Source organism: Metopolophium dirhodum, chromosome 3, assembly GCF_019925205.1.
Source record: "Metopolophium dirhodum isolate CAU chromosome 3, ASM1992520v1, whole genome shotgun sequence".
Classification (NCBI taxonomy): Eukaryota; Metazoa; Arthropoda; class Insecta; order Hemiptera; family Aphididae; genus Metopolophium; species Metopolophium dirhodum.
Window position 1 is genome coordinate 19,442,717 of NC_083562.1, and position 26,512 is coordinate 19,469,228.

General features: G+C 28.3%; 2 protein-coding genes and 1 long non-coding RNA gene across 4 annotated transcripts; all 3 read left to right on the top strand.

The window, feature by feature from the left end:
* Positions 1 to 95: 95 nt before the first annotated feature.
* Positions 96 to 3,701, top strand: LOC132941742 (tRNA-dihydrouridine(20) synthase [NAD(P)+]-like). 2 transcript variants are annotated; one of them, XM_061009890.1, is made up of 6 exons: positions 96 to 619; positions 677 to 815; positions 886 to 1,218; positions 2,516 to 2,803; positions 3,151 to 3,477; positions 3,536 to 3,701. In XM_061009890.1, exons 1-6 carry the CDS (start codon positions 442 to 444, stop codon positions 3,639 to 3,641), a joined length of 1,371 nt encoding a protein of 456 aa, XP_060865873.1. In that variant the 5' UTR covers positions 96 to 441; the 3' UTR covers positions 3,642 to 3,701. The 2 variants fall into 2 exon arrangements, with proteins under 2 accessions (XP_060865873.1, XP_060865875.1); XM_061009892.1 differs by having other exon boundaries at positions 454 to 612.
* A 7,963-nt stretch (positions 3,702 to 11,664) lies between these two features.
* On the top strand, positions 11,665 to 18,090 carry LOC132941825 (beta-galactosidase-like). Its single transcript, XM_061010014.1, has 11 exons — positions 11,665 to 11,914; positions 12,505 to 12,659; positions 13,463 to 13,613; positions 13,712 to 13,775; positions 15,818 to 15,912; positions 15,997 to 16,186; positions 16,348 to 16,697; positions 16,763 to 17,038; positions 17,097 to 17,234; positions 17,530 to 17,745; positions 17,828 to 18,090. The coding sequence occupies exons 1-11, from the start codon at positions 11,846 to 11,848 to the stop codon at positions 18,029 to 18,031; spliced, it is 1,908 nt and encodes a 635-aa protein (XP_060865997.1). The 5' UTR covers positions 11,665 to 11,845; the 3' UTR covers positions 18,032 to 18,090.
* Positions 18,091 to 20,110: 2,020 nt separating this feature from the next.
* On the top strand, positions 20,111 to 23,858 carry LOC132941826 (uncharacterized). The gene is made up of 4 exons (XR_009664195.1): positions 20,111 to 20,180; positions 20,844 to 20,923; positions 22,661 to 22,775; positions 23,733 to 23,858. It is a non-coding gene; the product is annotated as an uncharacterized LOC132941826 (long non-coding RNA).
* Positions 23,859 to 26,512: the final 2,654 nt, after the last annotated feature.

The following is a 26,512-nucleotide window of genomic DNA, read 5'->3' on the forward strand; positions in this document are numbered from 1 at the left end:
TATCCGTGGGAGAGGAGTCATTGTGGTATCTCTTATTTTCATGGTTTTTGTGATACCGATATGATTATAAATATTGTGATAACACAATCACATATTTCACAACATACGACGTCTTTAGTATTCACTATTCAGTTCGAAAATAGAAGTACTGCACGACATAATACAATATTAATTTAGTAGTTACTATTTTTTTATAATTAGTAATTTACGAATACCTAGTGCAAATTGTAAATTCAAATAATACTGAGATGTCTATGTTGTAGATCGTCTTGTATACAGTAATCAGTATTTACTTTTTTTTTCATTCTCCTGATAAAATATAAATTATTCAACCAAAGTTGTTCTTATTATTACTTTAAATTCTTTATTTTTAGTTAATCAAAATAAATAATCATTTTTTACTAGAAGATATTGTTTTTTTGGACTGAGTATAGTTGATTAATGGTCTGTATGGAAAACATTAAACGATTATGTTACGACAACAAAATTATACTAGCACCCATGGTCAGGATAAACACGCTACCAATGCGTTTATTGGCGTTGGATTACGGAGCGGATATCGTATACACAGAAGAATTGATTGATCATAGGCTGATTAGATGTTATCGAAAAGTAAATGGTAATTTAAAAATTAAATTCTTAATCACATGATAGACAATCAATATAACTATTTTAGAGACATTAGAAAGTATTGATTTTATTGACAAAAGTGATGCTACTGTGGTATTCCGCACTTGCTCACGTGAAAAATACAATGTTGTTCTTCAAATTGGCACTAGTGATCCTGAACGAGCAGCTAAGGCTGCACAAGTAGTGTAAGTAGAATTTTGATAACCATAAATGGTAAATTTAATTACTATTTTAATCATTATTCATTATCATTAGAGAACAAGATGTAGCAGGGATTGACATAAATATGGGTTGCCCAAAAGACTTCTCACTCAAAGGAGGAATGGGAGCTGCTCTTTTGTTTCATCCTGACAAGGCTTGTGCAATTCTTTCTGCAGTGGTTTCAGCTGTTAAAATACCAGTAACGTGCAAGATTCGCGTGTTACAAGATATTGATGATACAGTTGCTCTGTGTAAGAAATTAGCTGCTACTGGAGTGGCGGCGATATGTGTACATGGTCGTACCATTAATGAGAGACCAATGCATTCAAATAGAAACCATTTCATAAAAGCTATATCTGAAGCATTAGATATTCCAGTTATTGCAAAGTTAATAATGATATATAATATATTAGTGATATAAATATAATACTATGGGTTATATAACACAGGTTGTATCATAAGTTGAGCAAGGACTTGCATACTTTCAAAATTCTCAAAATGGACTAAAAATAAAAATAAACTACAATTTATTATAGTATGAAACATCATATACGGTGTCCACTTATTACTCGCATTAAATACTTCAATTAGACAAATTTAAATTTTAGATAAAGTTTATGTTGCTGATGCATTTTATATTTATAATATTCTACAATCTAAATTACTTAATAATCATAAACATTTGGTCTGAATCAACTTTATGACAATCTCATAATTGAATCGAAACATTTTTTACTTTAATTTGTGGGAAATTTTTGTCAAATTTTTCTACAAACTAACTATGTATGAACTAAATACTAAAACAGTAAGATACTGAAGTGTATGACCTAAAAATCTAACATCAGCCCTATAGGTCACAAAATGTTCAAATATGCAATTTATGCACTAAAATCTAAAAATGTTGGTGAAATGTTATAAATCATATTACATTTTTGCTTAATTAACATAATGGCTTAACTAACAAGCAAAAATAATACAAATGCATAAGTCCTTGCTCTAATTGTAATTGTTATTAGTTCAAGTAACGCATTGCTTAGTTGGGGGTTGGACCCTTCTGGCAGCTCAGTTGAAAACGCAAAAGTGAGCAAGATTATTCTGAATAGAGTAAATATATACTATTATATTTGTCAACTTATTAATTTTTATTTTCAATTTCCAAAGAACCTATATGTGTGCAATGAGCCATAGTGTATATTTCTTGGTTTAGTCTCGGTTTGTTCGTTTTGTATACGCATTGAATAGAACAGTAATTTATTTATTTCTTATAATTAATCTTGAATCATGTCAAAAATATGATCATCTAAGTCTGGAAAAGCTACAAAATATGTTTCATTTGTGTAATCAAAATCATTTATTTATTTTAAAAAATTATTAATAATAAATTTATATCAATGTATTTTTAATTTTTAAGATATTGTAAGTCAGGTCATGAGGGCATAGTTTTAACATTGATTAAATATTTAATAAATAAATCACATTAACATATTACATATTTAGTTTTATAGCACATATTTTGATCATCTAAATTCCTGCCCTAGCTATTATTTTAAGGTGGTGGGTATATATGAAAAGTGAAGGGGGTTGTAATTATTCCAATAAGAATGAAAGCTTGAGGCACTTTATATTATGTATTTATGATTTTAAAAAATAATGTTTTTTGATGTATTTTAATATTTTGTTGTAGTGGTGGGTCAAAAGAAATTAAAGTGTTTGAAGATATAATAAAGTTCAAAAACATAACTGGTTGTTCAAGTGTTATGATAGCACGTACAGCTGAAAAAAATTGTTCTATATTTAAACGAGATGGAAAATTAGAATTATTTACTATTATAAGAGATTACCTACGCCATGCTGTTGACTATGATAATGTTGCTCCAAATACAAAATACTGTATTCAAAATATGCTTCAAAATATTCAAGAAACAGAGCAGGGGAGACTTTTTCTGGAGTCTACATCCTTACAACAAATTTGGTTTGTTTAAAGGCAGGTTCCCATTAGTACAGTATATACTTATAGACCGTAGTCAGTTTTGTCTAAATTTATTTATGTTTACTTGTTATACAACCGTCCTTTAGATATATATGATATATGTGTTCAATTTACATAAATGGCTGTTCTATAATAATATAAGACTCCAACTTAACTTTTTCACTTGATTTTTATGTGTATTATTTTACATAGCCACCCAAATCTTTAGTCTTTAAATTTTGATTTATTTTGACTTAGCTGCTTGTACAATGCTGTACTAATGTGAACCAATCCTAATAAATTAAAATAAACTAATAGGTACTAGTGAATTTAGAATTTTGATTTTTTAGTGACCTTTGGGAATTAGGTGATTACTGTCGTCAAAAACAAAAGAAAATGAACTATCTTCGTTTTGAAGAAAGAGATGTTGTGTGTAATGACCAAAAACGAATTAAACTGAATTCTGCTGACGAAGAAGAATCAAACTATGGTAATAGTTTAAAATGTATGTATATACGATCATTATACCCAAGACCTGAAGACTTGCCAAAAACAAAACTGTTAAATTGGGCAAAGAAACACGATAAGCCATTACCAAAATATCATACAGAACAATTTGAAAAACTTTTCAAGAGTACAGTGACATTTGACAATCAAAAATATTCATCTTCCTTTTGGTAAATACTAATTTGTGAATAAAGAGAAATTTGATAGTATATTAATTGTGCTTTTCAGGGAAAAAAATAAAAGATGGGCAGAGCAGGGTTCTGCAATTGTCTGTTTACATTACTTGAAAGTGTATGACATTGACTACATGAAAATGAATGGAATTCTTGGTTGATAAGATGTGGTTATTGAACTGAACTGAACTTTTCGACTAAATAAAATTAATTTTACCATATTATGTGCGTTTTTTATTTTCAACATATTATATTTATTCTTCTGCATTACTTTATCTATTAAAACTATGTTAATTTTCTTTAAATTTGGATATGTGTCTATGTACATAGTAAATAAATGTACTCTAATCTTCAAAACTGAAGTAGATATCTATAGGTTGCACAAACAATACACATTATGTTAAAATTGTAGACTTAGATAAAATAGACTGGTATTAAAATTTGAAAACGAATTACAAGCCTGGACTAAAATAATAAATTTAAAGAAAATAGTTTTTGAGGAAATTATCCTGACTCCTGACTCATTTAGACCAATTAATACTTTACTTCATGTAAAAAATGTATGTCAATTTCTGTCTTGCCTTTTCAATAGATACTAGATTAAAGATTTCAAATACAAACTAAAAGTTCATAGGGTTGTTTAGAAATATCACATTTAAAATTTAAAAAATCGCGAGAAGTAATATATTTAAAAAGGATTTGATCAGGAATAGACCATCTATGGAAGTTATCAATTTATTGAAATATAAAATTATCCACTTGATATAAAAAAAACAATTATAAAATTTATCTATTAAGCTATTTAGATTTTAGGTACATAGTTGTCAGTTATTAGCAGATAGGTTACTGGTAACTGGCTATTTCTTATGAGTGTTCTGTATACTGTATATAAGTAACTTTTAATTTTCACACTCACATGATTGGCGACCTGAGGTGAAAAAATATAAAATATAGCGCTATATAGGTATCTTTGTTTTAGGTATCTCATTTCATGGGCAAATTAGCAGAGACGTATAAATATAATATATTTTATAAACATAAGAAATTTTCATTAGTTTTTATTTTACTACTGTCGAAAAACTTGAAAATGTAATACAAGGTTCCTCATAAGTTGTTAAAACTTGTTTTTCTAAAAAAAATTGAGTATATCTAAATAAAAAATGTTTTTATGAGCGTCTGAAGTTGACCAAACTCATCAAAATCATGACAATTTGAAAAATGGTTTTGAGTTGGCACCCAATTCATAAAAAAGGTGGGTAAGTGGATGTCGCTCTGCTGTACAGTAGGTTACAAGTGGGTCACTGTAATGGATGGTGTTAAATTTGAATTCATAATATATAATATCATTGTATAATGAAAACGATTTTGAGCGAAAACAGTCAGTCAGCCTATGATATTACCAAGTATATTTGATGATATTATTGTGAATAAAGTAATTTATATATAACCTATTTACGTGGAGCCTTGTTTTAAATTTTCAATCTTTAGCTATAAAAGTTGAACATTTTATACATTTTTAACTTCAAAATAACTATTACATTTTGTTAAAATTCGAACTTTAAATGCTTATCAAAAAAAATTGTGCCTATGTATTTTTAATATTTTTTAACTGATATTGTAGCAATATATCAGGAGCCTTGCATTAAATTTTCACGCTTTTTTACCAATCAAATACAATTTTATTGATATTTATAGAAAAAAAAACTAAAATAATTGAAAACTGACAATGTCCGTAAACAGTTCAAAAATGTCAAAATATTTCAAAATTGTATGGTGTATAGAAAATGAAAATATAAACATTCAGTAAAATTTTCATGTATCTACAGTTATTCGTTTTTGAATAACAACAAAATAGCAAAATCGTTACATAAGAAATCAAGTGAATATCAAATGTTGTAAAAATATGAATTTCAAACGCTCATAAAAATTTTACATTTTTCAACAATGACATTTTTTTTTTTGATAAAGCTAGAAAAACTTGTGGATAATATTAAATTTTCAAATCTATAATTTAAAAAGAAAAATTTTTATGAATTCTCAACTCAAAATAATTTGCTAATTTTCGTGATTTTTCCGTATTTTGTCAAGATTTGAACTTTAAATGCTTATAAATAAAAACTGTGACTAAGGATTTCTAATATTTTTCAAATGTCATTGTAACAATATAGTAGGTGCCTTCTATTAAATTTTCAAGCTTTTTTTATCAACAAATAAAATTTTATTGATATTTATAGAAAAAAAAACTAAAAAAAATGGAAACTGAAAATGTCTGTAAACAGCTCAAAATAAGTCAAAATATTTGGAAAATGTTATGGTGTATAGAAAATGCTAATATAAAAATTCAGTCAAAATGTCATGTACTTAAGGTCATTTGTTTAAGAGTTGCACCAAAAACCAAAATTTCTCGTTTTGTTTTTCTCGAAAACAGATTTTGCGTAAAAATCCCAGTTTTTCCTTAATTTTTCTTTTGTTTTTCACGTCGCTTTTGAAAACTATTAGGAAATGTTTACTTTTCAAAAGTACCAACTACATTCACTTTCCTATCAAAAAAGTTACTGTTGAAGAAAATCCAAGCATTTTTACTGTCTTAAAAGGTGATGACAGACACAAAAATAAAAAAATAAAGAAAAAAACACACATTATTATAAAATCAATACATTCATCGCTTCGCTCAGAATCTAAAATGTTCTATTTTCATTTAAGTTTTGAAAATGTAATACGACCTACAGTATTTCTCATAAGTTTTCCGACCTTTATCAAAAAATTAAGTTTTCTTGAAAGTCTAATAATTAGTTTTTATGAGAGTTTGAAGTTCATATTTTTACAATAAATAGGTACCTATATTTACCTGATGTCTCATAGGACGATATTCTTATTTTGTTATAATTCGAAAACTAATAGCCGTATGGATACTTTAAACCACGGCCTTAGAAGATATCTTCTAAAACCGTGCTTTAAACTTGAATAGTCTAAGGCCTTGCTTTAAACTGTTATCATATTTCTATACCTACATGATAAAATGTTCAAATATTTGAACACGTTTTGAGTTATTTAGACATTGAGACATTTTCAATTTTAATTTATTAGTTTTTTTTTATATGAGTGTCAATAACATATTCATTGGGTCAAAAAGCTTGAAAATTCAATACAAGGTTCCTCATAAGTTCATAACAGACATGCGGGTAGCCTTGTAAGGAATCTCGTATTAATTTTTCAAATAACTTACAAAACGTTCATTACACTTGAAAATTCAAAAAATTTAATTTTGAAATTATTAATACAGTGAACCATTTAAATACCTGACACTCGTGGTTTCTGGAATTTTGCCCGTTATTCATAGGTTTTGGATTGTAGAAAGTTTGTGGTTGAAAAAATGCTCCCTATTGAAAGTGTCCGTTAGGGAAGGTTTTGCTGTAACTAGATTAATTTTTTGATTTTTTTGGAACAGCGAAAAATGTCCGAAAATATTTCATTAGAACCATATTTTAGCAGAAAAATATTTCAACTGGACCATATTAAATTAAAAAAAAAAAATACATCAGACCGTTTTTTGTCCAAATGATATGTGCACCGAAAGTAAAACAGATAATATTTCAACTGAAAATTATCTTAGTGAAAATATTTTATCCGAGAGCTAGTTTAATATTCGGATAAACTACGTTTCGGGGACATTAACATAAAAAATTGTTGGCTCTGTCAAAATACTATAATTTAATTACAGCTATGTTCCTATAATAAGTTGTTGTTCGTGTAAATCCACAATAATTGTTTATGAGCGTTTGAATATCAAATTTAATAACTCAATATAATTTGCACATTTTCGTGATTTTTACGTATTTTGTCAAGATTTGAACTGAAAATGCTTATAAAAAAAATATTGACAATGGATTTTTATTATTTTTTAAATGTCATTTTAACAATATATTAAGAGCCTTATATTAAATTTTTAAGCTTTCTTACCCGACATATTAAATTGTATTGACATGAATAGAAATAAAACTTAAACAATTGGAAACTGAAAATATCCGTAAACTGAACAAATCAAAATCTTTTAAAATTTTTGTCGTCTATACAAAATGCTAATATAATCAACCGGTGAAAATTTCATGTATTTGTCATTTGTTTCAGAGTCACACCAAAAACCAAAATCAATTTTGTCGAAAACTGATTTTGCGTAAATATTCCTGGTTTTCCTTAATTTTAAATTTTGACCTTCCCAACCCCAAGCACCAACTAGATTCACTTTTCCATCGAACAAGATTGAAGCATTATTTCGAACAGACAAAACAAATAATAAAAAAATATATCATTGTAAAATCAATACCTACATCAACGCTCCGCTCAGAATCTAAAATTAAGAAATTAATTTTACTTTTGGGTTAGCTTTATTTTTAAGGTGGGTTACCTGTTGATTTTTGTGGTGGAGCTTTGTATTAAATTTTCAAGTTTATCGACAAAACTAAAAAATCTAATAAAAATCAAAAATTTCTCATGTTTTCCCGTTTTACTTTAATTTTTTTTTGTTTTCCTGATGGTTTTGTAAATTACTTAGCGTTGTGAATGCATCAAGTACCAACTAGATTTACTTTTCCACCAGAAAAGTTACTGAAGTTAAAAATCTAAGCATTATTTCGACTACTTATCGTGTATATAGACACAAAAAAGAAACACGCACATCATTGTAAAATATTAAACAATGTATCCATCGCTTTGCTCAGAATTCAAAATATTAAAAATGTGGTGCAAAATTATTGTTTGGTGCCGCAAATATTTTCCAATATTTTTCGAACATTTTGTACTAGTTTGAATTTGATTAGATAAGTTTTCATGGAAATGTGCCTAAAAGTGCCGAGTCAATTTGATACTAAATAGTAGGAAAAATTAGTTTTCTCGTTGTAATGGATGGTGTATCAGATTTTCTAGAAAAAAGGTATTGTTGCAAATTTCAAAATTGTAGTTGCAAAAATGTTGGCACTGGATTGAAGACGATAGATCAAAGTGGGGGTTTCCCTGTACTTCACGAACGTGGTTGAAGGTATTTGTGTGCTTCAAATAAAGTCTCGGTAATGTTATAACTTATAAACAATAATAAATTGTCAGTCAAACAGTCAGCTTAATGAATATTAAATATAATTGACGACTTTACTACTAATTATGGTGTAAATTACAAACATTATTTTTGACTACCTACCTACCTCTCTTTATGGTTTCAATCCGTAGATTGGTTTGCAGCCATCTTCCATTCTTCTCTATCATCCGCTTTTCTTTTAATTTCTACGTATAAGTTCATCCTTTTTCTTTTATTATCTGTTGAATATATTCTAATCTTGGTCTTCCCCTATAGTTCTTCCCCTATGGTTCTTCCCCTCTATGCTTCCTTCTATAATCAGTTTTAGTAATCCCTCGTGTCGCATTATATGGCCTATCCATTCGTTTCGTCTTCTGGCTATATTTTTCCATATTAACTTTCCTTCTATTATTCTTGCTAGCACCATTGGTTACTCTGTCCATCCAGCTTATTCTTAACATTCTTCTGTAGCACCACATTTCGAATGATTCTAGCCTTTTTCGTTCTTCCGTTGATATTGTCCAGGTTTTACACCCATAAAGGGTTATGCTCCTATGTATTCAATAGATTTTTTCTTGTTTTTAGGATAATGTTCCTTGACGCAAGTAGAGTTTTCTTGTTGTTTGAAGCAATTTTAGCTTGACAGATGCGTTTTGTTATTTCGCTCCGATTTTTTCCATCATTGCTAATGGTACTCCCCAAATATGCAAATTAATTTACTTGTTGTACTGTTTGGTTTCCTAGTATCTTTATCTGTATTCTGGTTTCATTATCCCTTCCACAAACGAGTACTTTTGTTTTTTGCACATTTATTTTCATACGCAAGTTCTTGATATATATTTCATCCATAGTTTTAATTAGCTGCTCCAAATATTCCTGTGTTTTATCAATTAAGGCTATGTCATCAGCGAAAAACAACATACTTATTTTATGACCGTTAATTTTTTTTCATTAGATTGGTATCCTCTTTTATATTTTCTATTGCTTATTGAATATAATTGGGGATTGAGTGCATCCTTGTCTAACTCTTTTATTTATTTTTGCTTCTTCTTCGTCTATCTTGGATTTTTATAACGGCTAACTCGTTTTTTTATAATTTATACAGCAGTTTTCTGTCTGCGTGTTTTACCCCCTTTCTTGTAATCATATTAAACATTAACGTCCAGTTCACATTATCAAATGCTTTTTCGATGCCCACAAAAGCTATGAATATTTGCATATCCTTCCTAATCCTTTTTTGAATTATTATTCTTAATGCCAGTATGCCTCTCTCGTTCCCATATTTTTTCTGAAGCCAAATTGGAAAATCTTACAAGACAATTTTACAAGGCCTGAGAACTCTTCCTGTGTAATCATTTTTCCGATATAATACACCGCAACAACCCCCTCCCACCCTAAATAAGTATCAGGCAGTAGATTCACTTAACTATGCAGTTCAGTGAGTAGATTAGTTGAAAATAATTACATTTAAGGTGGCAACTAAAATTTAAGTATAATTTTCAAATTTAATAGAATTGTGGACAATTTGAAAAACAGGCACCGGGCTCACAAATGAAAGTGGATAGGTTACCTACCACCTCCAGGCTCCAGTACCTAGTCTTAATTTTTTTTTCTATACCTACAGCTATTATAATAGCCAGGGCCGGCCCTAGTTTTTGCGGGGCCCCGGACAGAGCCAGCCCTAGTTTTTGCGGGGCCCTCGGACAAAATAATGTTCTTCGTATTTTTTTTTAAATAGGTACATATATTTGTTTAATTTGTCCTGTTTTCATTATATATATTTTTATACTTTTCCATGCCCTTACCCAGATATATATTTAATATGTATTGTAGTCTAGTTAATAATTTTTATATATTTTTTACTCCGCACTACAATACATACTACTTCTTAGTGAGCCCAAATGAATAGCGATCTCCATATTATATCAAAAAAAATAAATATTATTGGGTATATTTTTCTATTGGAACATAATAAATAATAATTAAAACCAAATATACTATATTATACTGTTTTATCAGGATACATAAGTAAATAAATAATAGATACGATTAATCCTTTTTATCCTTTTGTATTATAAACAATTAAAATAAAGTAAAATTCTTTTTATCAAAATATTATAAAAAAATTAAATAAAGTAAAACTCTTTTTATCAAAATATATGTACAACAAATAAAAATAAAACGAAATAATACACTGATTGATTAAGTGCGTATAATTTCGGGCGTCAGCGCTCTGATGCGATAAGACACTTTTAGTATCGATCGTCGAATAGCTGGTATTAATAGAACTATTATTAATACCATAAGTCCATAACGCTATTTATAAATATTATTATTATGCAATATGCATTTGTACAAAATTCAATAAATACTATTTCTCTCCAAAACATATTATAACTTAAACTCTATGAATTATTATTTTTCAACATGACTGTTGAATATTAGCTACCATCTTAGTTTTCATGACGTAAGCGCGGGGCCCAGGACAAATGTCCCAGTTGACCTACCCTAGGGCCGGCCCTGATAATAGCCATCTATTATACTGTTATATAGGTACCCCGCACCCACTCACCAATCCAAATAAATACTTTATAATAGTTTATATTAAACTAAATTAGATCTGCTTTTATACCTACATGTTATAACCGGTTTAACGTTTATTTATTTACACAATTACACGTTTGTTATTCAATATACAGTATACCTACAACAATGTATTATACATATTATATATATGGCTATTCCGACTTGCCCTACTCCAAAAGTCCAAAATCCGAAGTATAAATGAATAATACTTTATACTATATAACAAAAATACCATGTGCTCGTATGAGTAGTATGAAATAAAAGACTGTCTACAGAATACAGATTACAATTACATTTTTATTACATTATTATTTATTATTCTTACTGTCAGTAATAATATCATTAAAATAGGTACCTATATAATATATTATAGTTTGAAATGTGTAGTTAATAAATAACGTATTGTACATCAATTATCAAATAATGACTTTAAAAAGTAGATAACAACCATTTAGTATATTTTAAGTTCGGTACTTCGACAAGAGATAAAAGCAGTCCAAGTTCCATATTTAATATTAGATTATTATTTACTACCTAGGTATTGAATAAGTACCTACACATTCAAATTGTTTAGAGAAGAAGCAAAATCCTTTACTATAATTTAGTGTATTCAAAAATAATTAAGCTGCAACTTTGAGTTTTTTTATAACTTTCTTATCAAATGTCAAATAAGAAAACTAATTTGTTCATTCAGCTGTGAAACATTCAAATATGAATTGGATATCTGTCTGTTTATTGTGCTCACTAATCAATCCTGCTTTTTTGGATACTCAAAAACCAGTAAGTTTTAAGTACTATCACCCACTACCTATATTTTGAAATATATTTTTAAATGCCTATTATAAGGTGCCTAATCTGTGGAGTGTGGACTGTGGTAGGTACTAGTAGATATTTCATACCTGCGTGTATCAAAGTCCTAGATTTGAACAACTTATGGAAATGTCATCGAAAAAAAGAACCAACAAATAAATTATATGGTTTAAAAAGAGTTGACATTTTTCCTAATATTTAGTTGGGAATACTACTAATATTGTTACTAGATAACTAGTTAACCTACTATATAACTACTAGTATTGTTACAAGATAATACATCTTGTAACAATACTTAAAATTATAATATTATATCTGGTGTAATGATGTTGACTTATACATCTTATCGTTATGGAATAAGTACATTTGTAAAATTTTTATTTTAATTTATGATTTTTACAAATAACAGTTAATTTAATGTTATAAACATTTTTAATATTACTATTACTATAGATATGTTCCAATGAGTTTATCTAGTATCATATACATTTTTATTTTTATAAAATATAACAGGTTCCTGGTAAACCGATTGATTGTGATTTATTTTTTATTTTTTTTAGACTTTTACCATTGACTATGAAAATAATGAATTTCTCAAAGACGGCAAAGTATTCCGATATGTTTCTGGTTCATTGCACTATTTCCGAATCCCTCAACTTTATTGGAAAGATAGAATTCAAAAAATGAAAGCTGCTGGATTGAACACCATAACAACGTGAGTGCCTAACTAATACCATTGAGTTTATATTATATACCTATAATATATACTCAATGCTAATATCCATACTGTTTATTAATATTATTATTACTACTATGTTTTTGATAAATATATTATCATTGCAACTCATCAATGTCATAGAATCTAGGTACCAAAAAAATGTTTAATACCAGTAGCCACTAGCCACTAAGTTAGGTACTACATTTTTAAACATTTAAATGAAACTTGGAAAATAAATCAATTGTGTCTTTATAGTCACAACTATTAGCATAATTATCTATGGGTAGAAGTCGATTAATACCTAATACTAATACCTTTTGAAATGTACAAGTGTACAACTCAATATTATAATCTTAGTTCACTGTAAAAATGTCCCTATGTACATATAAATATATAACCTTAACTTTGACAATACATAATTGTAAGTTAATAACCATGTAGTTTATGCTGTAACAACAACAACAAAAAAAAAAAAAAAACAGTCGACTACGTTTAATAAAAAAAAAAACTAACAAACTAAAAATGTTATCTTAGAATCTAAAAGTTTATTATAATATAGGCACCTATCTATCTAATTTAGATATATTAATAATTGTTTTCTGTTTGTTCCTAAAATTCTATTTGTTATCTTCACCTTTTTTACAGGACATATACAAGATCTAGATTTAAGATTATAATGTTTTATTAAATGAAATACTCTTACATATATAAAATTATATTCAAATAAAAGTGAAACAAATATGGCGTTTATGTGTAAATGAAATAAGACATTTAATTTGTTTAATAATGATTTTATGCAGATATGTAGAATGGAGTTTACATGAACCATTTCCTGGAGTGTATGATTTTGAAGGGATTGCTGATTTGGAGTATTTTATTGAATTAATCAAAAATGAAAACATGTATCTAATTTTGAGACCAGGTCCATATATATGCGCTGAACGAGATTTTGTAAGTACCTATAATTTAAAATATATTTTCCTTCATTTAATATTTTATGTATTTGATAAGATTTATAATATAGACCAATGGATTTTTCTTATTTCTAGGGTGGATTTCCATATTGGTTATTAAACGTGACACCTAAAAGAAGCTTGAGGACTAACAACTCAAGTATGATCCTAGAAGCATGGGTATTCATTTAGTATGTGACCTACAGGACCGATAATTAATTTAAAACAGTCAAATTAAAAATCATAAAACTATGTTAATAATATTTTAATTAATAAATTAGTAATACAAATATAAAATAATAATACAGGATTATAATTAGGTAACAATGTCAAAACCAGTCAAACAAAATATCAGTTAAAACATTTTGTGAATACACATAAGGTACCTATAACAGCATTATGTCAAAACTATTCAAAAAATGTCATAAAATTATGTTGTTATAAAAAAATTGTATTTAATTTTTAAAACATTTTTAGCAATAAATTTTTTGAATATTACTTAAAAAATGTAAAAAATGCATCTTAACTGGTAATAGATTGGTACCCGTACATAATATAGATAATCGTCTTGGTAGGTCACATACTAAACTTGATTTTCAAACTGTAGGTCACATACTAAACGAATACCGAACCATGTTATAATATTAAGAACATAACTATAAAAAATTGTATTGGAAATAATTTAAGAAATATTTGAACCATCTGCAGGTACTTAATACTGATCTAGTAATTTGAATAAAATATAACACATTCCGTTTAATGAGTTAAACATATTTTCTCAATCAATTCTTGTATTCTTGTTCAATGTTCATATAATTTAAATAGGTACCGCTAAGTATTTGGCTAGATTCTTATAATGGTACTAAATTCGTCACCAGATAATTTGAAAAACTCCATAAATCCAACTAAAAGCTAGGTCCCCTGAGAAAGCCTCTATAATTAGAGGAAAATACATGTATTTCGGTCCCCTCAATAATTCAAAATGTCTATTGGCGGTTTTCGACTCTAATCGTATAATTTTACCAGAATAAACCTATGAAATAGTTAAACAGTTGTTGAAATCAAATAAAATATAGTCAGTCTAAATATGGGTCCCGTAAGGTACAAGTATTTGTATAAATAAAAAAAAGTGAATCCGCCAGTTGAAGCTAGTAAAGAAAAAAGAAGTTGCCTTTCATTTTTGTATCTACGCTTTCAACTATACTCATACAAAAGGACCATTTTACTACTTTGACTTATATTACTGACATTACTCGAATAATATATATTAATAAACGTCAAAATAAATTAAATAAAAAACATTAAATGCAATGTATGTTCTTATGTTAGTAATACAATTTTCATAACCAAACACTCGGTAAATCAAACACCTCTAAAATTAAATTTTTAGCTTGATCCCCTGAATTTCAAATTCCACTACTGTATTTTTAAAAATATTTTTTTTTCTGTTGAGATGTATACTCTATTTAGGATAAATTTGAATCGCCTCGCGCACGTTTTTTCCACACATTCCCACCACAATCCGGACATCGGTGAGAGCGTTAGCATAGGTGCCCGACAATCGACGATGGCCGGCGATGACTGTCGGCCAATCACAGAACACATAGCCATCGCATGGGGGGTCGGGCACTGTTTGGCGGCTCAGTTTGCATGCGCGATGTGGTTCAAACTTATCATGAATAGAGTATATCTAAGTAATAATAATAATAATAATAAGTAATAACTTTATACAATAATAAGATCATTTTTACACTTTTCCAAATAAATAAGACAAATTGATTATTTTAAAACCATTATGATGATTAAAAATAAAAAATATTTAATTTTATAAAAATCATAAGAACATATAATGTACTCAGAATATTGATGAAATAAGTATTATTATCTACTTTTCAACTTGAAACCAATACAATCCAATAAATAAAAAGAAATATTATAGTTTCATGGTGTGCAAGCAAAAAGGAATTAATAAAAAATCACTACTTTTTAGGAAACAAAAGACTGGTCTCATTTCTGTATTAACTGTAATAAATTGTTCATACTTTGCAGCTAATATATGATCAGAAATAATACAAAAATCATTTATATTTTGTGAACAACATTAGTTTATTCCCATTTACCAACATCAAATCAAATTATTTAAGTTACAAATTATTTTTATTATATTTTGTCGTACCTAACAAGTGAGTACTTTATTTTCAGGTTATAAAAAATATGTTTCTAAATGGTTTAGTGTGCTTATGCCAATAATTCAACCTCATTTATATGGAAATGGAGGAAACATAATTTTGGTCCAGGTGAGAAAAAATGCTTTTTGTAGATATTCTATGTTCAATTTTGAGATATTTGGTTTTAATTTAATTTATAACACATTTCATTAGGTAGAAAATGAGTATGGAAGTTATTATGCCTGCGATTCTGAGTATAAATTATGGATACGTGATTTATTTAGGAGTTATATAGAAAATAAGGCTGTGCTTTTTACAATTGATGGATGTGGTCAGTCATACTTTGACTGTGGCGTTATTCCAGAAGTATACGCAACTGTAGATTTTGGAATTTCATCAAACGGTTAGTATTTACAAAAAGTCAAAGTAGATTATTTGGTGTGTGAAAAAATTAAAAAATATCATCAAAACACTGAAAGACGTGCCAATTTATAAAATTGAATTAATAAATATTAAATTTATTGCAGATTTGAATTATAGTTTATTTTTATATGTTTGTTTTAGCTTCCCAATGTTTTGACTTCATGAGAAAGGTTCAAAAAGGAGGTCCACTAGTGAACTCAGAGTTCTATCCCGGTTGGTTAACTCATTGGCAAGAATCAGAATCTATAGTAAACCCCATCGATGTTGTAAAACAAATGAAAGTAATGTTGGCAATGAATGCTTCGTTTAGCTTTTATATGTTTCACGGAGGTACAAATTTTGGATTCACATCGGGAGCGAATACAAATGACACCAAAGAAAGTATTGGATACTTACCACAGTTGACCTCATACGATTATAATGCTCCATTGGATGAAGCTGGAGACCCTACTGAAAAGTATTTCAAAATTAAACAGACACTTGAAGAAGCCGTGAGTTTTAATAACAGTTAACTATCCAATATACATATACAGTTTATTAATTAATTATTTTTAAGAAATATGCTGTAACAAACGAGATATCACCAAATCCCGCACCCAAAGGTGCCTATGGAAAATTCTATTTAAGACCTTTGGTTAGCATATTTGAAAAGGTTGCTCAACGTATTAAACCAGTGATCAGTGATGTTCCTTTACCATTTGAGGACTTAGATATTAACACTGGTTTTGTAATGTATGAAACAACATTAACAGATGATCAAAAAAATGTTGAAAATCCAGTAAACCTAACTGTGAACACAGTTAGAGATCGAGCAATCATTTACCTGGATCATGTAGAGTTACATTGTAGTTATAGTTTTAGAAACATGAGTGTTCAAATTTTTTTTTTAGGTACAAGTGGGTACTATGAATCGGTTGAAAGCTAATACTACAATAAGCTTAAACATTAACCGTACTGTTCAAAACCTAAGCATTTTAATTGAGAATCAGGGAAGGATTAATTTTGGAGACTTTATTGAAGATAGGAAGGTAATAATAGCTGACAATAAATTATTTTATTCATGGTCTGAGACTGAAATAGTATAATTTATAATAGTATACTATAGTATTATAGTATAGTATAATGCTTACCAGTTACCATAGAAGTTAATATTTGATAAATTGTGTACAGACTGGCGAATGGTGACATTACCTTTTTAGAAACAAAAGTGGTAATATTTAAAATCACTAAATCAGATTGTATTATATTTATTTTAACTACCAACTGAGTATAATTACTGAATTAAAATATTGTATGTAAAATAATACTAATTATATTTTCTAGGGAATTTTTGATCAAGTGATTCTCGGAAATAAAATATTAAGCCCTTGGAAAATGACTGCATATCCTTTGAATGATACATCATGGATTTCTTCAATCAAATCAGTTGAAAACGTCAACAGTGTTAAATTACCAGCATTTTATAAAACACAGTTTACATTACCAGTTAACTATACAAAATGTTTAGACACTTATTTGGACACTTCAGGCTGGACAAAGGTGTGTTCTTACAAGTTAATACTGTTAAGTCGACTTTTATCCACATATTTACAATTTAATAAATAATATTCGATATTTACAGGGTGTAGTGTTTTTAAACAATGTAAACCTTGGTCGGTATTGGCCACTTGGTGGACCTCAAGTTACACTTTATGTGCCAGCTCCTTTTTTAAAACCATCACCTTATGTCAATACATTAGTGATATTAGAACTTGAAGGTACATCTCAAGATTTGTCCGTGAAATTTGTGGATAAACCTATTCTTGATGGTCCTATAATGACATAGATAAAATGTATGTTGTATAATTAATTAAGAAAAATAAATTAAAATTATTAAATGTTTGATTTATTTTATTTTTATCATATAATAATTATCGTGATTTTAAACTCTGTGTGTCATTCTATAAAACCATTAATTGACAAGCAATAATTCACAGTTCATAACATCAACTAGATAGGGCCCAGCTAGGATACCTACATAATTCAGAAAATTAAAACATATTGTGTATAGTAATGCAATCTAGGTATCTTGCGACGGAAGTGAGTGGATGCCACAGTATGGTCTTTGCGTTAGAAGCTTTAAATTGAGTACCTAGGTATTTTGTTGTTTTTTAAATTTTTATTTACATAATTTTATCTAGTGATTCCATCACCACATACCAGATGACGATACGTCATCCAGTAAAAAGATAGTCCGTGGCAATAAATATATAATTCAAGTTTAAAAAGTACTCTGAACTGAAACTTGAAAGTATCTATTTTATGAAAATAACCTGAACGCACTCAAATGTGCGGGTTCGTGGTATAAACTTATATTTTAATATTATATATACCAACTGCTTAACAAACTGTCCTATTGTCGGCTCATTTTATTTTTTTTGTTCACCGAGATTATCATAGAATTGATAACCGTTTCCGACGAATGTCGATAATTATTGGCGATTATCATAGATGATACAAAATATATTAGGTATATTATGATAAATCCATTAAACTTATTTACTCAGTACCTACATGGTCAATTGATAAATTGTGTGTTCTTTTACAGAAATCTTTGTGATCTGCAACGTATGAATAGATACAGTTAAGTTGAATGATTATTATTTGTTTATTGTCATATTTGTATATAATAATATATTTTAGTCGTTTCAATTACCCACGAATAATATTTTTAAAATAGGTATAGTACGAACTAAAATCGTTCTTCTTTGTTTAAATATCTGATTTCGTCCAATTTGATCATAAAAATATAAAATAACTAGGTATAAAAAAAACTGTGTTTTTTCTAAAAAATTTTTTTAGATTTTTTGGTTACAGAATAATCTATTTACGTGGAACTTTGTTTTCAATTTTCAAACCTTAGCTATAAAAGTTGAAATATCATTTTTCAATTTTAAAGTTCATAAATTGTGCCTATTTATTTTAAAAAATTTCACCTGTTATTGTAACAATATATCAGGAGCCTTTTATTAAATGTTCATGCTTTTTGACCCAACTACTAAAACTTTATTGACATTTATAGAAAATAAAACTAAAAAAAATGGAAACTGAAAATGCCCACAAACAGCCAAAACAAGTCAAAATATTTTGGTGTTGTATAGAAAATGCTATTATAAACAATCAGGGGAAATTGCATGTACCTTAGCTATCTACGATCATTTGACTTAAAGTTACACCAAAAACTAAAATCGATTTTGTTAAAACGTGATATTATTGGTAGGTTAAATTTCTATTTTATAATAGATCAATAGCCAATAGATTACCTATAAATCACATTTTTTTATTTAAATCCCGGTAGTCGAGTTTTGGACAAGTACCTACATAGGTAACTTATAATAATTCATATTGTAATTTAATTAGGTACCAAAAAAATATAACTTCTCAAACACTGTGTCTAGAGGAACTGGTGGGATAATGCATTCGAATAATAAAATGTCTATAAACTTGCGGACCAGTTTCGCATAGTTAAATTTGGCATGCGAACTATAACTGAAATAGATAACCAGAATAGGTACATTGCTGATCACAAAGTACTTTCTGTAAAAGTAAATACGATTTAATATTTATCAATAGACTGTATAAATATTTAGTATAATATAAAGTTCTATGGATTTATCATAGTAAATAATATATTTTATAATATCTATCGCAATCGTCAATTGTCGACATTCGTCGGCGACGATAAACAATTTTAATAATTTCAGTGAACAAATAAGTAATAAGCCATCGATATAGACCGACAGTTATGAGCCGTATACATTATAATGTAAGTTTTAACACAAACTCACACATTTCGTTATGATCAGGTATTCAGGTTATTTTCATAAAATATTTTGATACTTTCAAGTTTCAGTTCAGAGCGAGATGAAGATGGATAAAGATAGTTATTTGGCGGCACTCTAGCTTGGTTTCACCGGAAGAGTCGATGCTTACGCGTAAGTTTGTTTTCATATTATTACTATTTTACATTTACATTTTAGGCTTAAATTAAATATTTATTGCCACGGACAATCTGTTAACTGGGTTACGTAGAAGCATTTATAAGTTTAATCCCAAAAGCGCAATGTATAAAATACGCGAGACCATCTTCGTTTCACCACGCCAAGTTTACTATGCAACTTTTTGCATGTTATACTATACGCCGGGCAGCCTTTTATTTTAATTCATAAAATACAATATACTCTTATAAAAAAATTCTTGTGCTTCTGATATCTATTCACCACCTTAATCAATAATTAAATTGATAAACTAAAATAATAATTTAAATAATACCTATATCATATTATTATAATTCAAATTCAAAATTGTAAACTATTTTGGTTTTATTGTCATATCAAATTTCAATAAACAAATTGGTCCTTAACACGGAACTCTTTGAAATAAAAAGTTGCATTATATTATATCCGTGGATTCATCATATTGACGTACCTAGTATAATATCTATATCATTTATTTATTTATCTATGGCAAATCTCAAAGTCGTTACAGAAGACACAGTCGATTAAAAATTCTAAAATTTCAATAAGCAAAGAAAATATGAGCAAAAAACTTACTGCGTTTCGTATAATTTTATTTTTCATAAATTACAATATTCTAAGTTCTGTAATCTGGAACGTTTCCTCATGGGCGTCGCAGTTCACACACGTCACGGATTCCGCCGAAAGAGTCGATAATTAAAGTAAGTTTGTTTTTATATTCTTTTGGGGCTTAAATTTACTTTTAAGACTTAAAATAAATATTTAATGTCACGAAAATTAATGTGCTATCCAAGTGTTGTATGTGCATATTTTAGTTCCGAACCAGAAATGTATAAAATACGCGAGATATAAACGTCGTCGTCGTTTTTCCAGTCCCTGTTCGTAGAATAATTATAATTAATAGGAGCTTACCTATATAAGGTACTTAATATATATATGTTCTGGTTTAATTTATAGAAATATATGTTTTAGCTTATAACTGATAATAGTCATTAGATATAATTTTAATTAATAACTGGTAATTTTTTTTTCCAAATACAACGTTATTATAAGTTATAGGTAACTATTAATTTAGTATCACATACTTAACTTCTATTGTTCACCTAATATCTATATTCCATATCATAGGGATTAGGGACGTACCTATAACCGAGTACACATAAAAGTGATATTCACGGAATGGTCAACTGCAGCCTATCCTGCCGTGTGCGCACTTATGAATAATGTATCTACTCATATACTCGTATAGGTATATAAATATACCTATATATAAATTGTGTAATACTCCATACATGAATGTGTTACCTTTTATGTTCCTAAAAGTTCAACAGTTATTATTAAATTTATTTATTTTTTACATATAGTTAGGTTACATTACAAGACTCTAATTAAAATCACATTTATTTTTGTTTTTTCGAACACAACTTTTCAAAAATTATTAATTAATATATAATTTATTGGTATAGTATTAAATAAATTAATGAAATATAACAAACACACCTACTATAATTATTAGTAATAATAATATATCCATGGATAAATTATTAAAATACAAAACGAACAAACGAAAAACGCTTCTGAGCAAAGACATCGTTAACTAATAAATTATATTGAGATTAAAGTAATTTATTTTCCTATTAGGCATTAGTATTTAGCACTACAATATAGTAGGTTAAAGTTAAATCGTATTTTTAAGGCATTTTTCTTGTTTTTAATGCATTTAAATCCACGTCCTATTTATAACTTAACGTTATATTGTATTTACCAATCGATTAGTGTACACAATAAAATATATAATATTATTGATGGGTTAATAGTTTAATAACTATTATGTAGGTAGGTACAGTATTGTATGTTCATTGTAACGTTCTTAATTCAAAAAGTAGCTAAATGAGTCAAATGATATTTTGTCATGAGGGGGGGGGGAGGAGGATATGGCTGATTTTTTAACATGCACAATTTCAAGTGTTCATAACCTCCTATGCTACTCTAAGGAGAAGAGACACAATTTCGTAAGAGAGGACGCGTGTAGGTATTTCTTAAATTCTTTATATTATTTTATTTGAAACATTATTTTTAAGTATTGGGATCAATAAAACTATTTTTATTTAATTATTATTTTATATCAATTAGAATTTGTTATTAAACCAAGTAAAAAACCCGTTATCTATATTGTAAATTTGAATTCAATTTACCGCATAGAAACAAATAAATGTTTTTTTAAATATAATGTAAAAATATCCATCATCCATCGGTTAGGACCATATATATATTTTCTATGATTAGGACGGTTAGGTTATAATTATAAATAATCTATGGCAAATGACAATCGTCTGAAACGAACAGCGATTCCAATACGTACTCACATATTTCGTTCCATTCTGGTTATTAAGTTAGTCTATTTTTACCTATTTTTATAAATGTCTTTATACTTCCAGACTGAACTTTTGGATCGGAGATATGCATTTTCCTTGGCGGAGATGCACAGCTCTGACACTAGACAATATTATACACTCGAAGGGAACGCGTTTCGCCGGAAGAATAAATAATTACGTAAGTTTTGTCCTTCTACTCTGTTGACGCGGTAGACTTAATGTAAATATATTTTATTGTCAGACAAACTTATATACCCGCTAGGCGTAGAGTAGTTTTTAATATCCAGTTGTTATAGGTGTACAAAAATAAGGATATTATGAAAAATACCTTAAACTATAATACTTTGCCTACAACTATTAATTTATTGTTATAGTAGAATAATTTTTAAAATTTGAAATCAATGATTAGGCAATGCTTTTATAAGTAGGAAGGCAGGTTTTTATACCTACCTAACAAAATAAGAAAATACATAATGATTAATGTTATTTAATATGATTTGTAAGTACATAGCAGATTATACCTACCACTTGGTGACGATTATTTTTGTCTTATACGTTCTTCGTAATTCCGTTCCGTCACGATAGTTTTAGTTTTCGTTAAATGTGAAACATACATTTTCTACGCATACGGGATACGGGTATTAAACATTTGGGTTTTAAGAGAACACCTCAAACGTACGTTTTATTTTGGGGGTTTTACGGGATATACCTATAGGAAATTTTCTTCAAATTTTCACATTTCACTATTTGATATTATGATATTATTTGTACCTAGGTTAAGTTTCTGTTTTAGAATCGATCGATAGGTTACCTAGGTATATCACATTCTTTAATTTAAATTCTGGTAGTCGAGTATTGGACAAGTACCTAGTCCGAACAATCCAAACGCTGTCTTACTCGTAGTCGAGTTCTAGTTGATAACTGACTTGCGAATAAATGTAATTTTTGTTAGGTATAAAAATAAAACTAATAAATCCTTGAATACAACATATAAAAATACAAACTCTGTGACCTGTGTAATAAAAATTAATATTAGGTATTTATTGGTAGGTTTATATAATATCTGTAGACTGTAACGCATAGGTCATTAGAATATTGTAGAACATTTTATTGCATAAGATGCGTGTTATTTCAGAAATGGTATTCGTCAGTGAAAATTTTCATACTGGGAATAATATTATATCATAAGCAGATTGAAATGTGTGAACGTTTCAGTGCTTCGAAGACTAAGTTTCGTAGCAGATTTTGATTCCGTCACGGGGTATGTATTTTCTTATTTCTCAGTAGGTTTTTTTTTTTTATTATTGTTAATTGATCAAAGGATGTATTGCCCGAAATTTTTCAATATTTGTATTGTAATTATACTGGTATAACACTATTCCGGCTATCAATAAAGTCGTGTTAAAAATTAGAAAATTGGGAGTTATGATATTTTTTTAAGTAATTCTTTCGAGTAGGGAATTCGCTCAATGATATTTAAATATTTTCACCGATAATCAAGTACGATGACTTGTAGGTAACTAGAGACTGGGTGAATAGGAATTAGGTAGTGTGTAATATGGCGAAGATAAGGAAATGGGTCAACAGGATTTCAAAATATTTGGTGTATGAAAGGGAAAGATGAAAAAGAAATGTAAGGTTAGGGTAGGTAAAAGGAGTGAGGGTAGCAGATATGAGAATAATGAGTTAGGTGTTAAGGTACAAAAGAGGATAGAATAAGAAATTAATTAATTAAGGGTAGTGTAGGTTAGTGTACATATTGTAGTGAAAACATGAGAGAATAGGTTTAGGTGGTTCGGTCACTGTATGATAAGAGATAGTGAGAGTGGCTATAGAAGTTAGTTAATTTAGGTGGGAAATGAGGGGCGAGAAGACTGAAGAAGAGATGGATAGACAGAATACCGATCATATGGAGGTGTGGAATGAGAGTGGCTGAACCTGTATATAGCTGCGAGAGACGGGGGAAGAAAAAGTGTAAAGGTAGAATAGTTGTGTTAACAATGCCAAATACGTAGGAAAAGATCTTGAATTGCAAAGGCCACCTAGCTTCAACTAACCATAGGTTTACATAACTAACCTTCTTATGACTCATTAGGACACTTTGCAGAATAAAAAGATCCTGAGTTGCTGCAGGTTTGCCGAACTTAAGTGTTTGATTATCAAGTTGATCCTCTGATTGTTGACACCATGGATAGTCCACGCCTATGTTAAATACATTTGAGGCCGCGTTCCCGGAGGGGAAGTCAATTGAGGCTTTTTTATATTGATAGTCGATACTCGATATGAGTATACTTTATTTGGCCTCAATTGTTCCCCTCGAAGGACGAAGACCGCTGATATTATGTCCTATCCATATCTTTATTATCTATGATGGAGCCATACCACAGATTATATGAAATACTATATTCATATAATCTGTGGCCATACCCAGCTTACTCGTGTAAACTTGTTGCTGGTTGGGATGTCAGCGCACTATTTGTTTTCCATCTTTGACCCACGCGTAGCATACTAAATGTACGATTAAGAAAACACTAAAATGATTGTGCGTGGGTCGGAGAGAGAAATAAATGGAGCGCTAAAAATCTGACATCCTCTTAAGTGTTAAATATTTGCCTGCATGTATGCACTAAAAACAGGCAAATATATGCACTGAAATATTCAAAAATATTAAAAATAATAAAATATTCAAAAAAATACTGAATGAAAACGTTTTTATTAAAAATTTTTTAAATTAATAAATAATAATTCAAATTGGTTTACAAAAAAAATTCTTTATTTACACACTTGGTAGGTAGGTAACGGATGAACCGAAAATATAAAAACATTTTAAGAAAATAAGCATAAATACGAAGAAATCATGAAAACATGCAATTATATTAACTAACCAGAAAAAAACGCATATTGGTAACGGTGTTGTAATAATAGGGATCTCGCCAAAAAAATACGTACTAATAGTTCAAACAAATCATAAAAGCCAACTGTAATAAATATTAATTTATGAAAAAGTATATTAAAAAGCATTATTATTATAAATGAAACAAAACTATCAACTATGGACCGTGACATAATATAGGTATTTCTATATTTTTAGCTCCATAATTTCTGTTAAAATATTAGGAAAATGTATTAAGTACCGTAAAAGTGCTAAATTTGAGTTATTACTTAAAATATTATATTCATAACAAATTATAATAGAAAGTTAGGTACTGTTATTCCACATACCTATATATAGTTTAATTTAACTACAACATTCTAGTAGAGTCTGATAAAATTTGGTTCCACGACTTTGATCATACAAACTTTAAATACTAAACTATGGGTCTGAAATTTAGTTTATATAGATCTAAATAATCCAAAACATATATTATTCCTTCAAAATATAAAAATAAAGTGTCTAGTATTGTAGTAGGTAGGTAACTATCAAAAAAAAAACTAAAATAAATCATACTTGAAATCTATGTACAATATACGTATATTGTAATAAACGTTCAAATGTTTACTATAGTACATTATAAAAAATTAACTTAAGTTCAATATAATACATTATAACAGGTGTTCAAATAAACATTTCATACCACAAATTTTGTTAATTCACACAGTCTCTCTTCAATTTTAAATTTTTCTTCAAATTATCTACAAAACATAAATGTTTAGCAAATTGGAAGACTTGATTAAGTATTTAATCATTTATCTAAAAGAGATGTGCCGGGTCGCCACATTACTATATCGAGGGGCCATGGTGCAAGTGTCGTCCATAAATATCATAACATATATTATAATATTAGAAATACAAACTTAATATTTCACTAACAGTAAATATTATAAAAAAATATTACGAAATGTACTATACTCATATTATATTATGATTGTATTAGTTACAAACTCTTGTATTAAGAGTTATGTTTGAGGATTTAA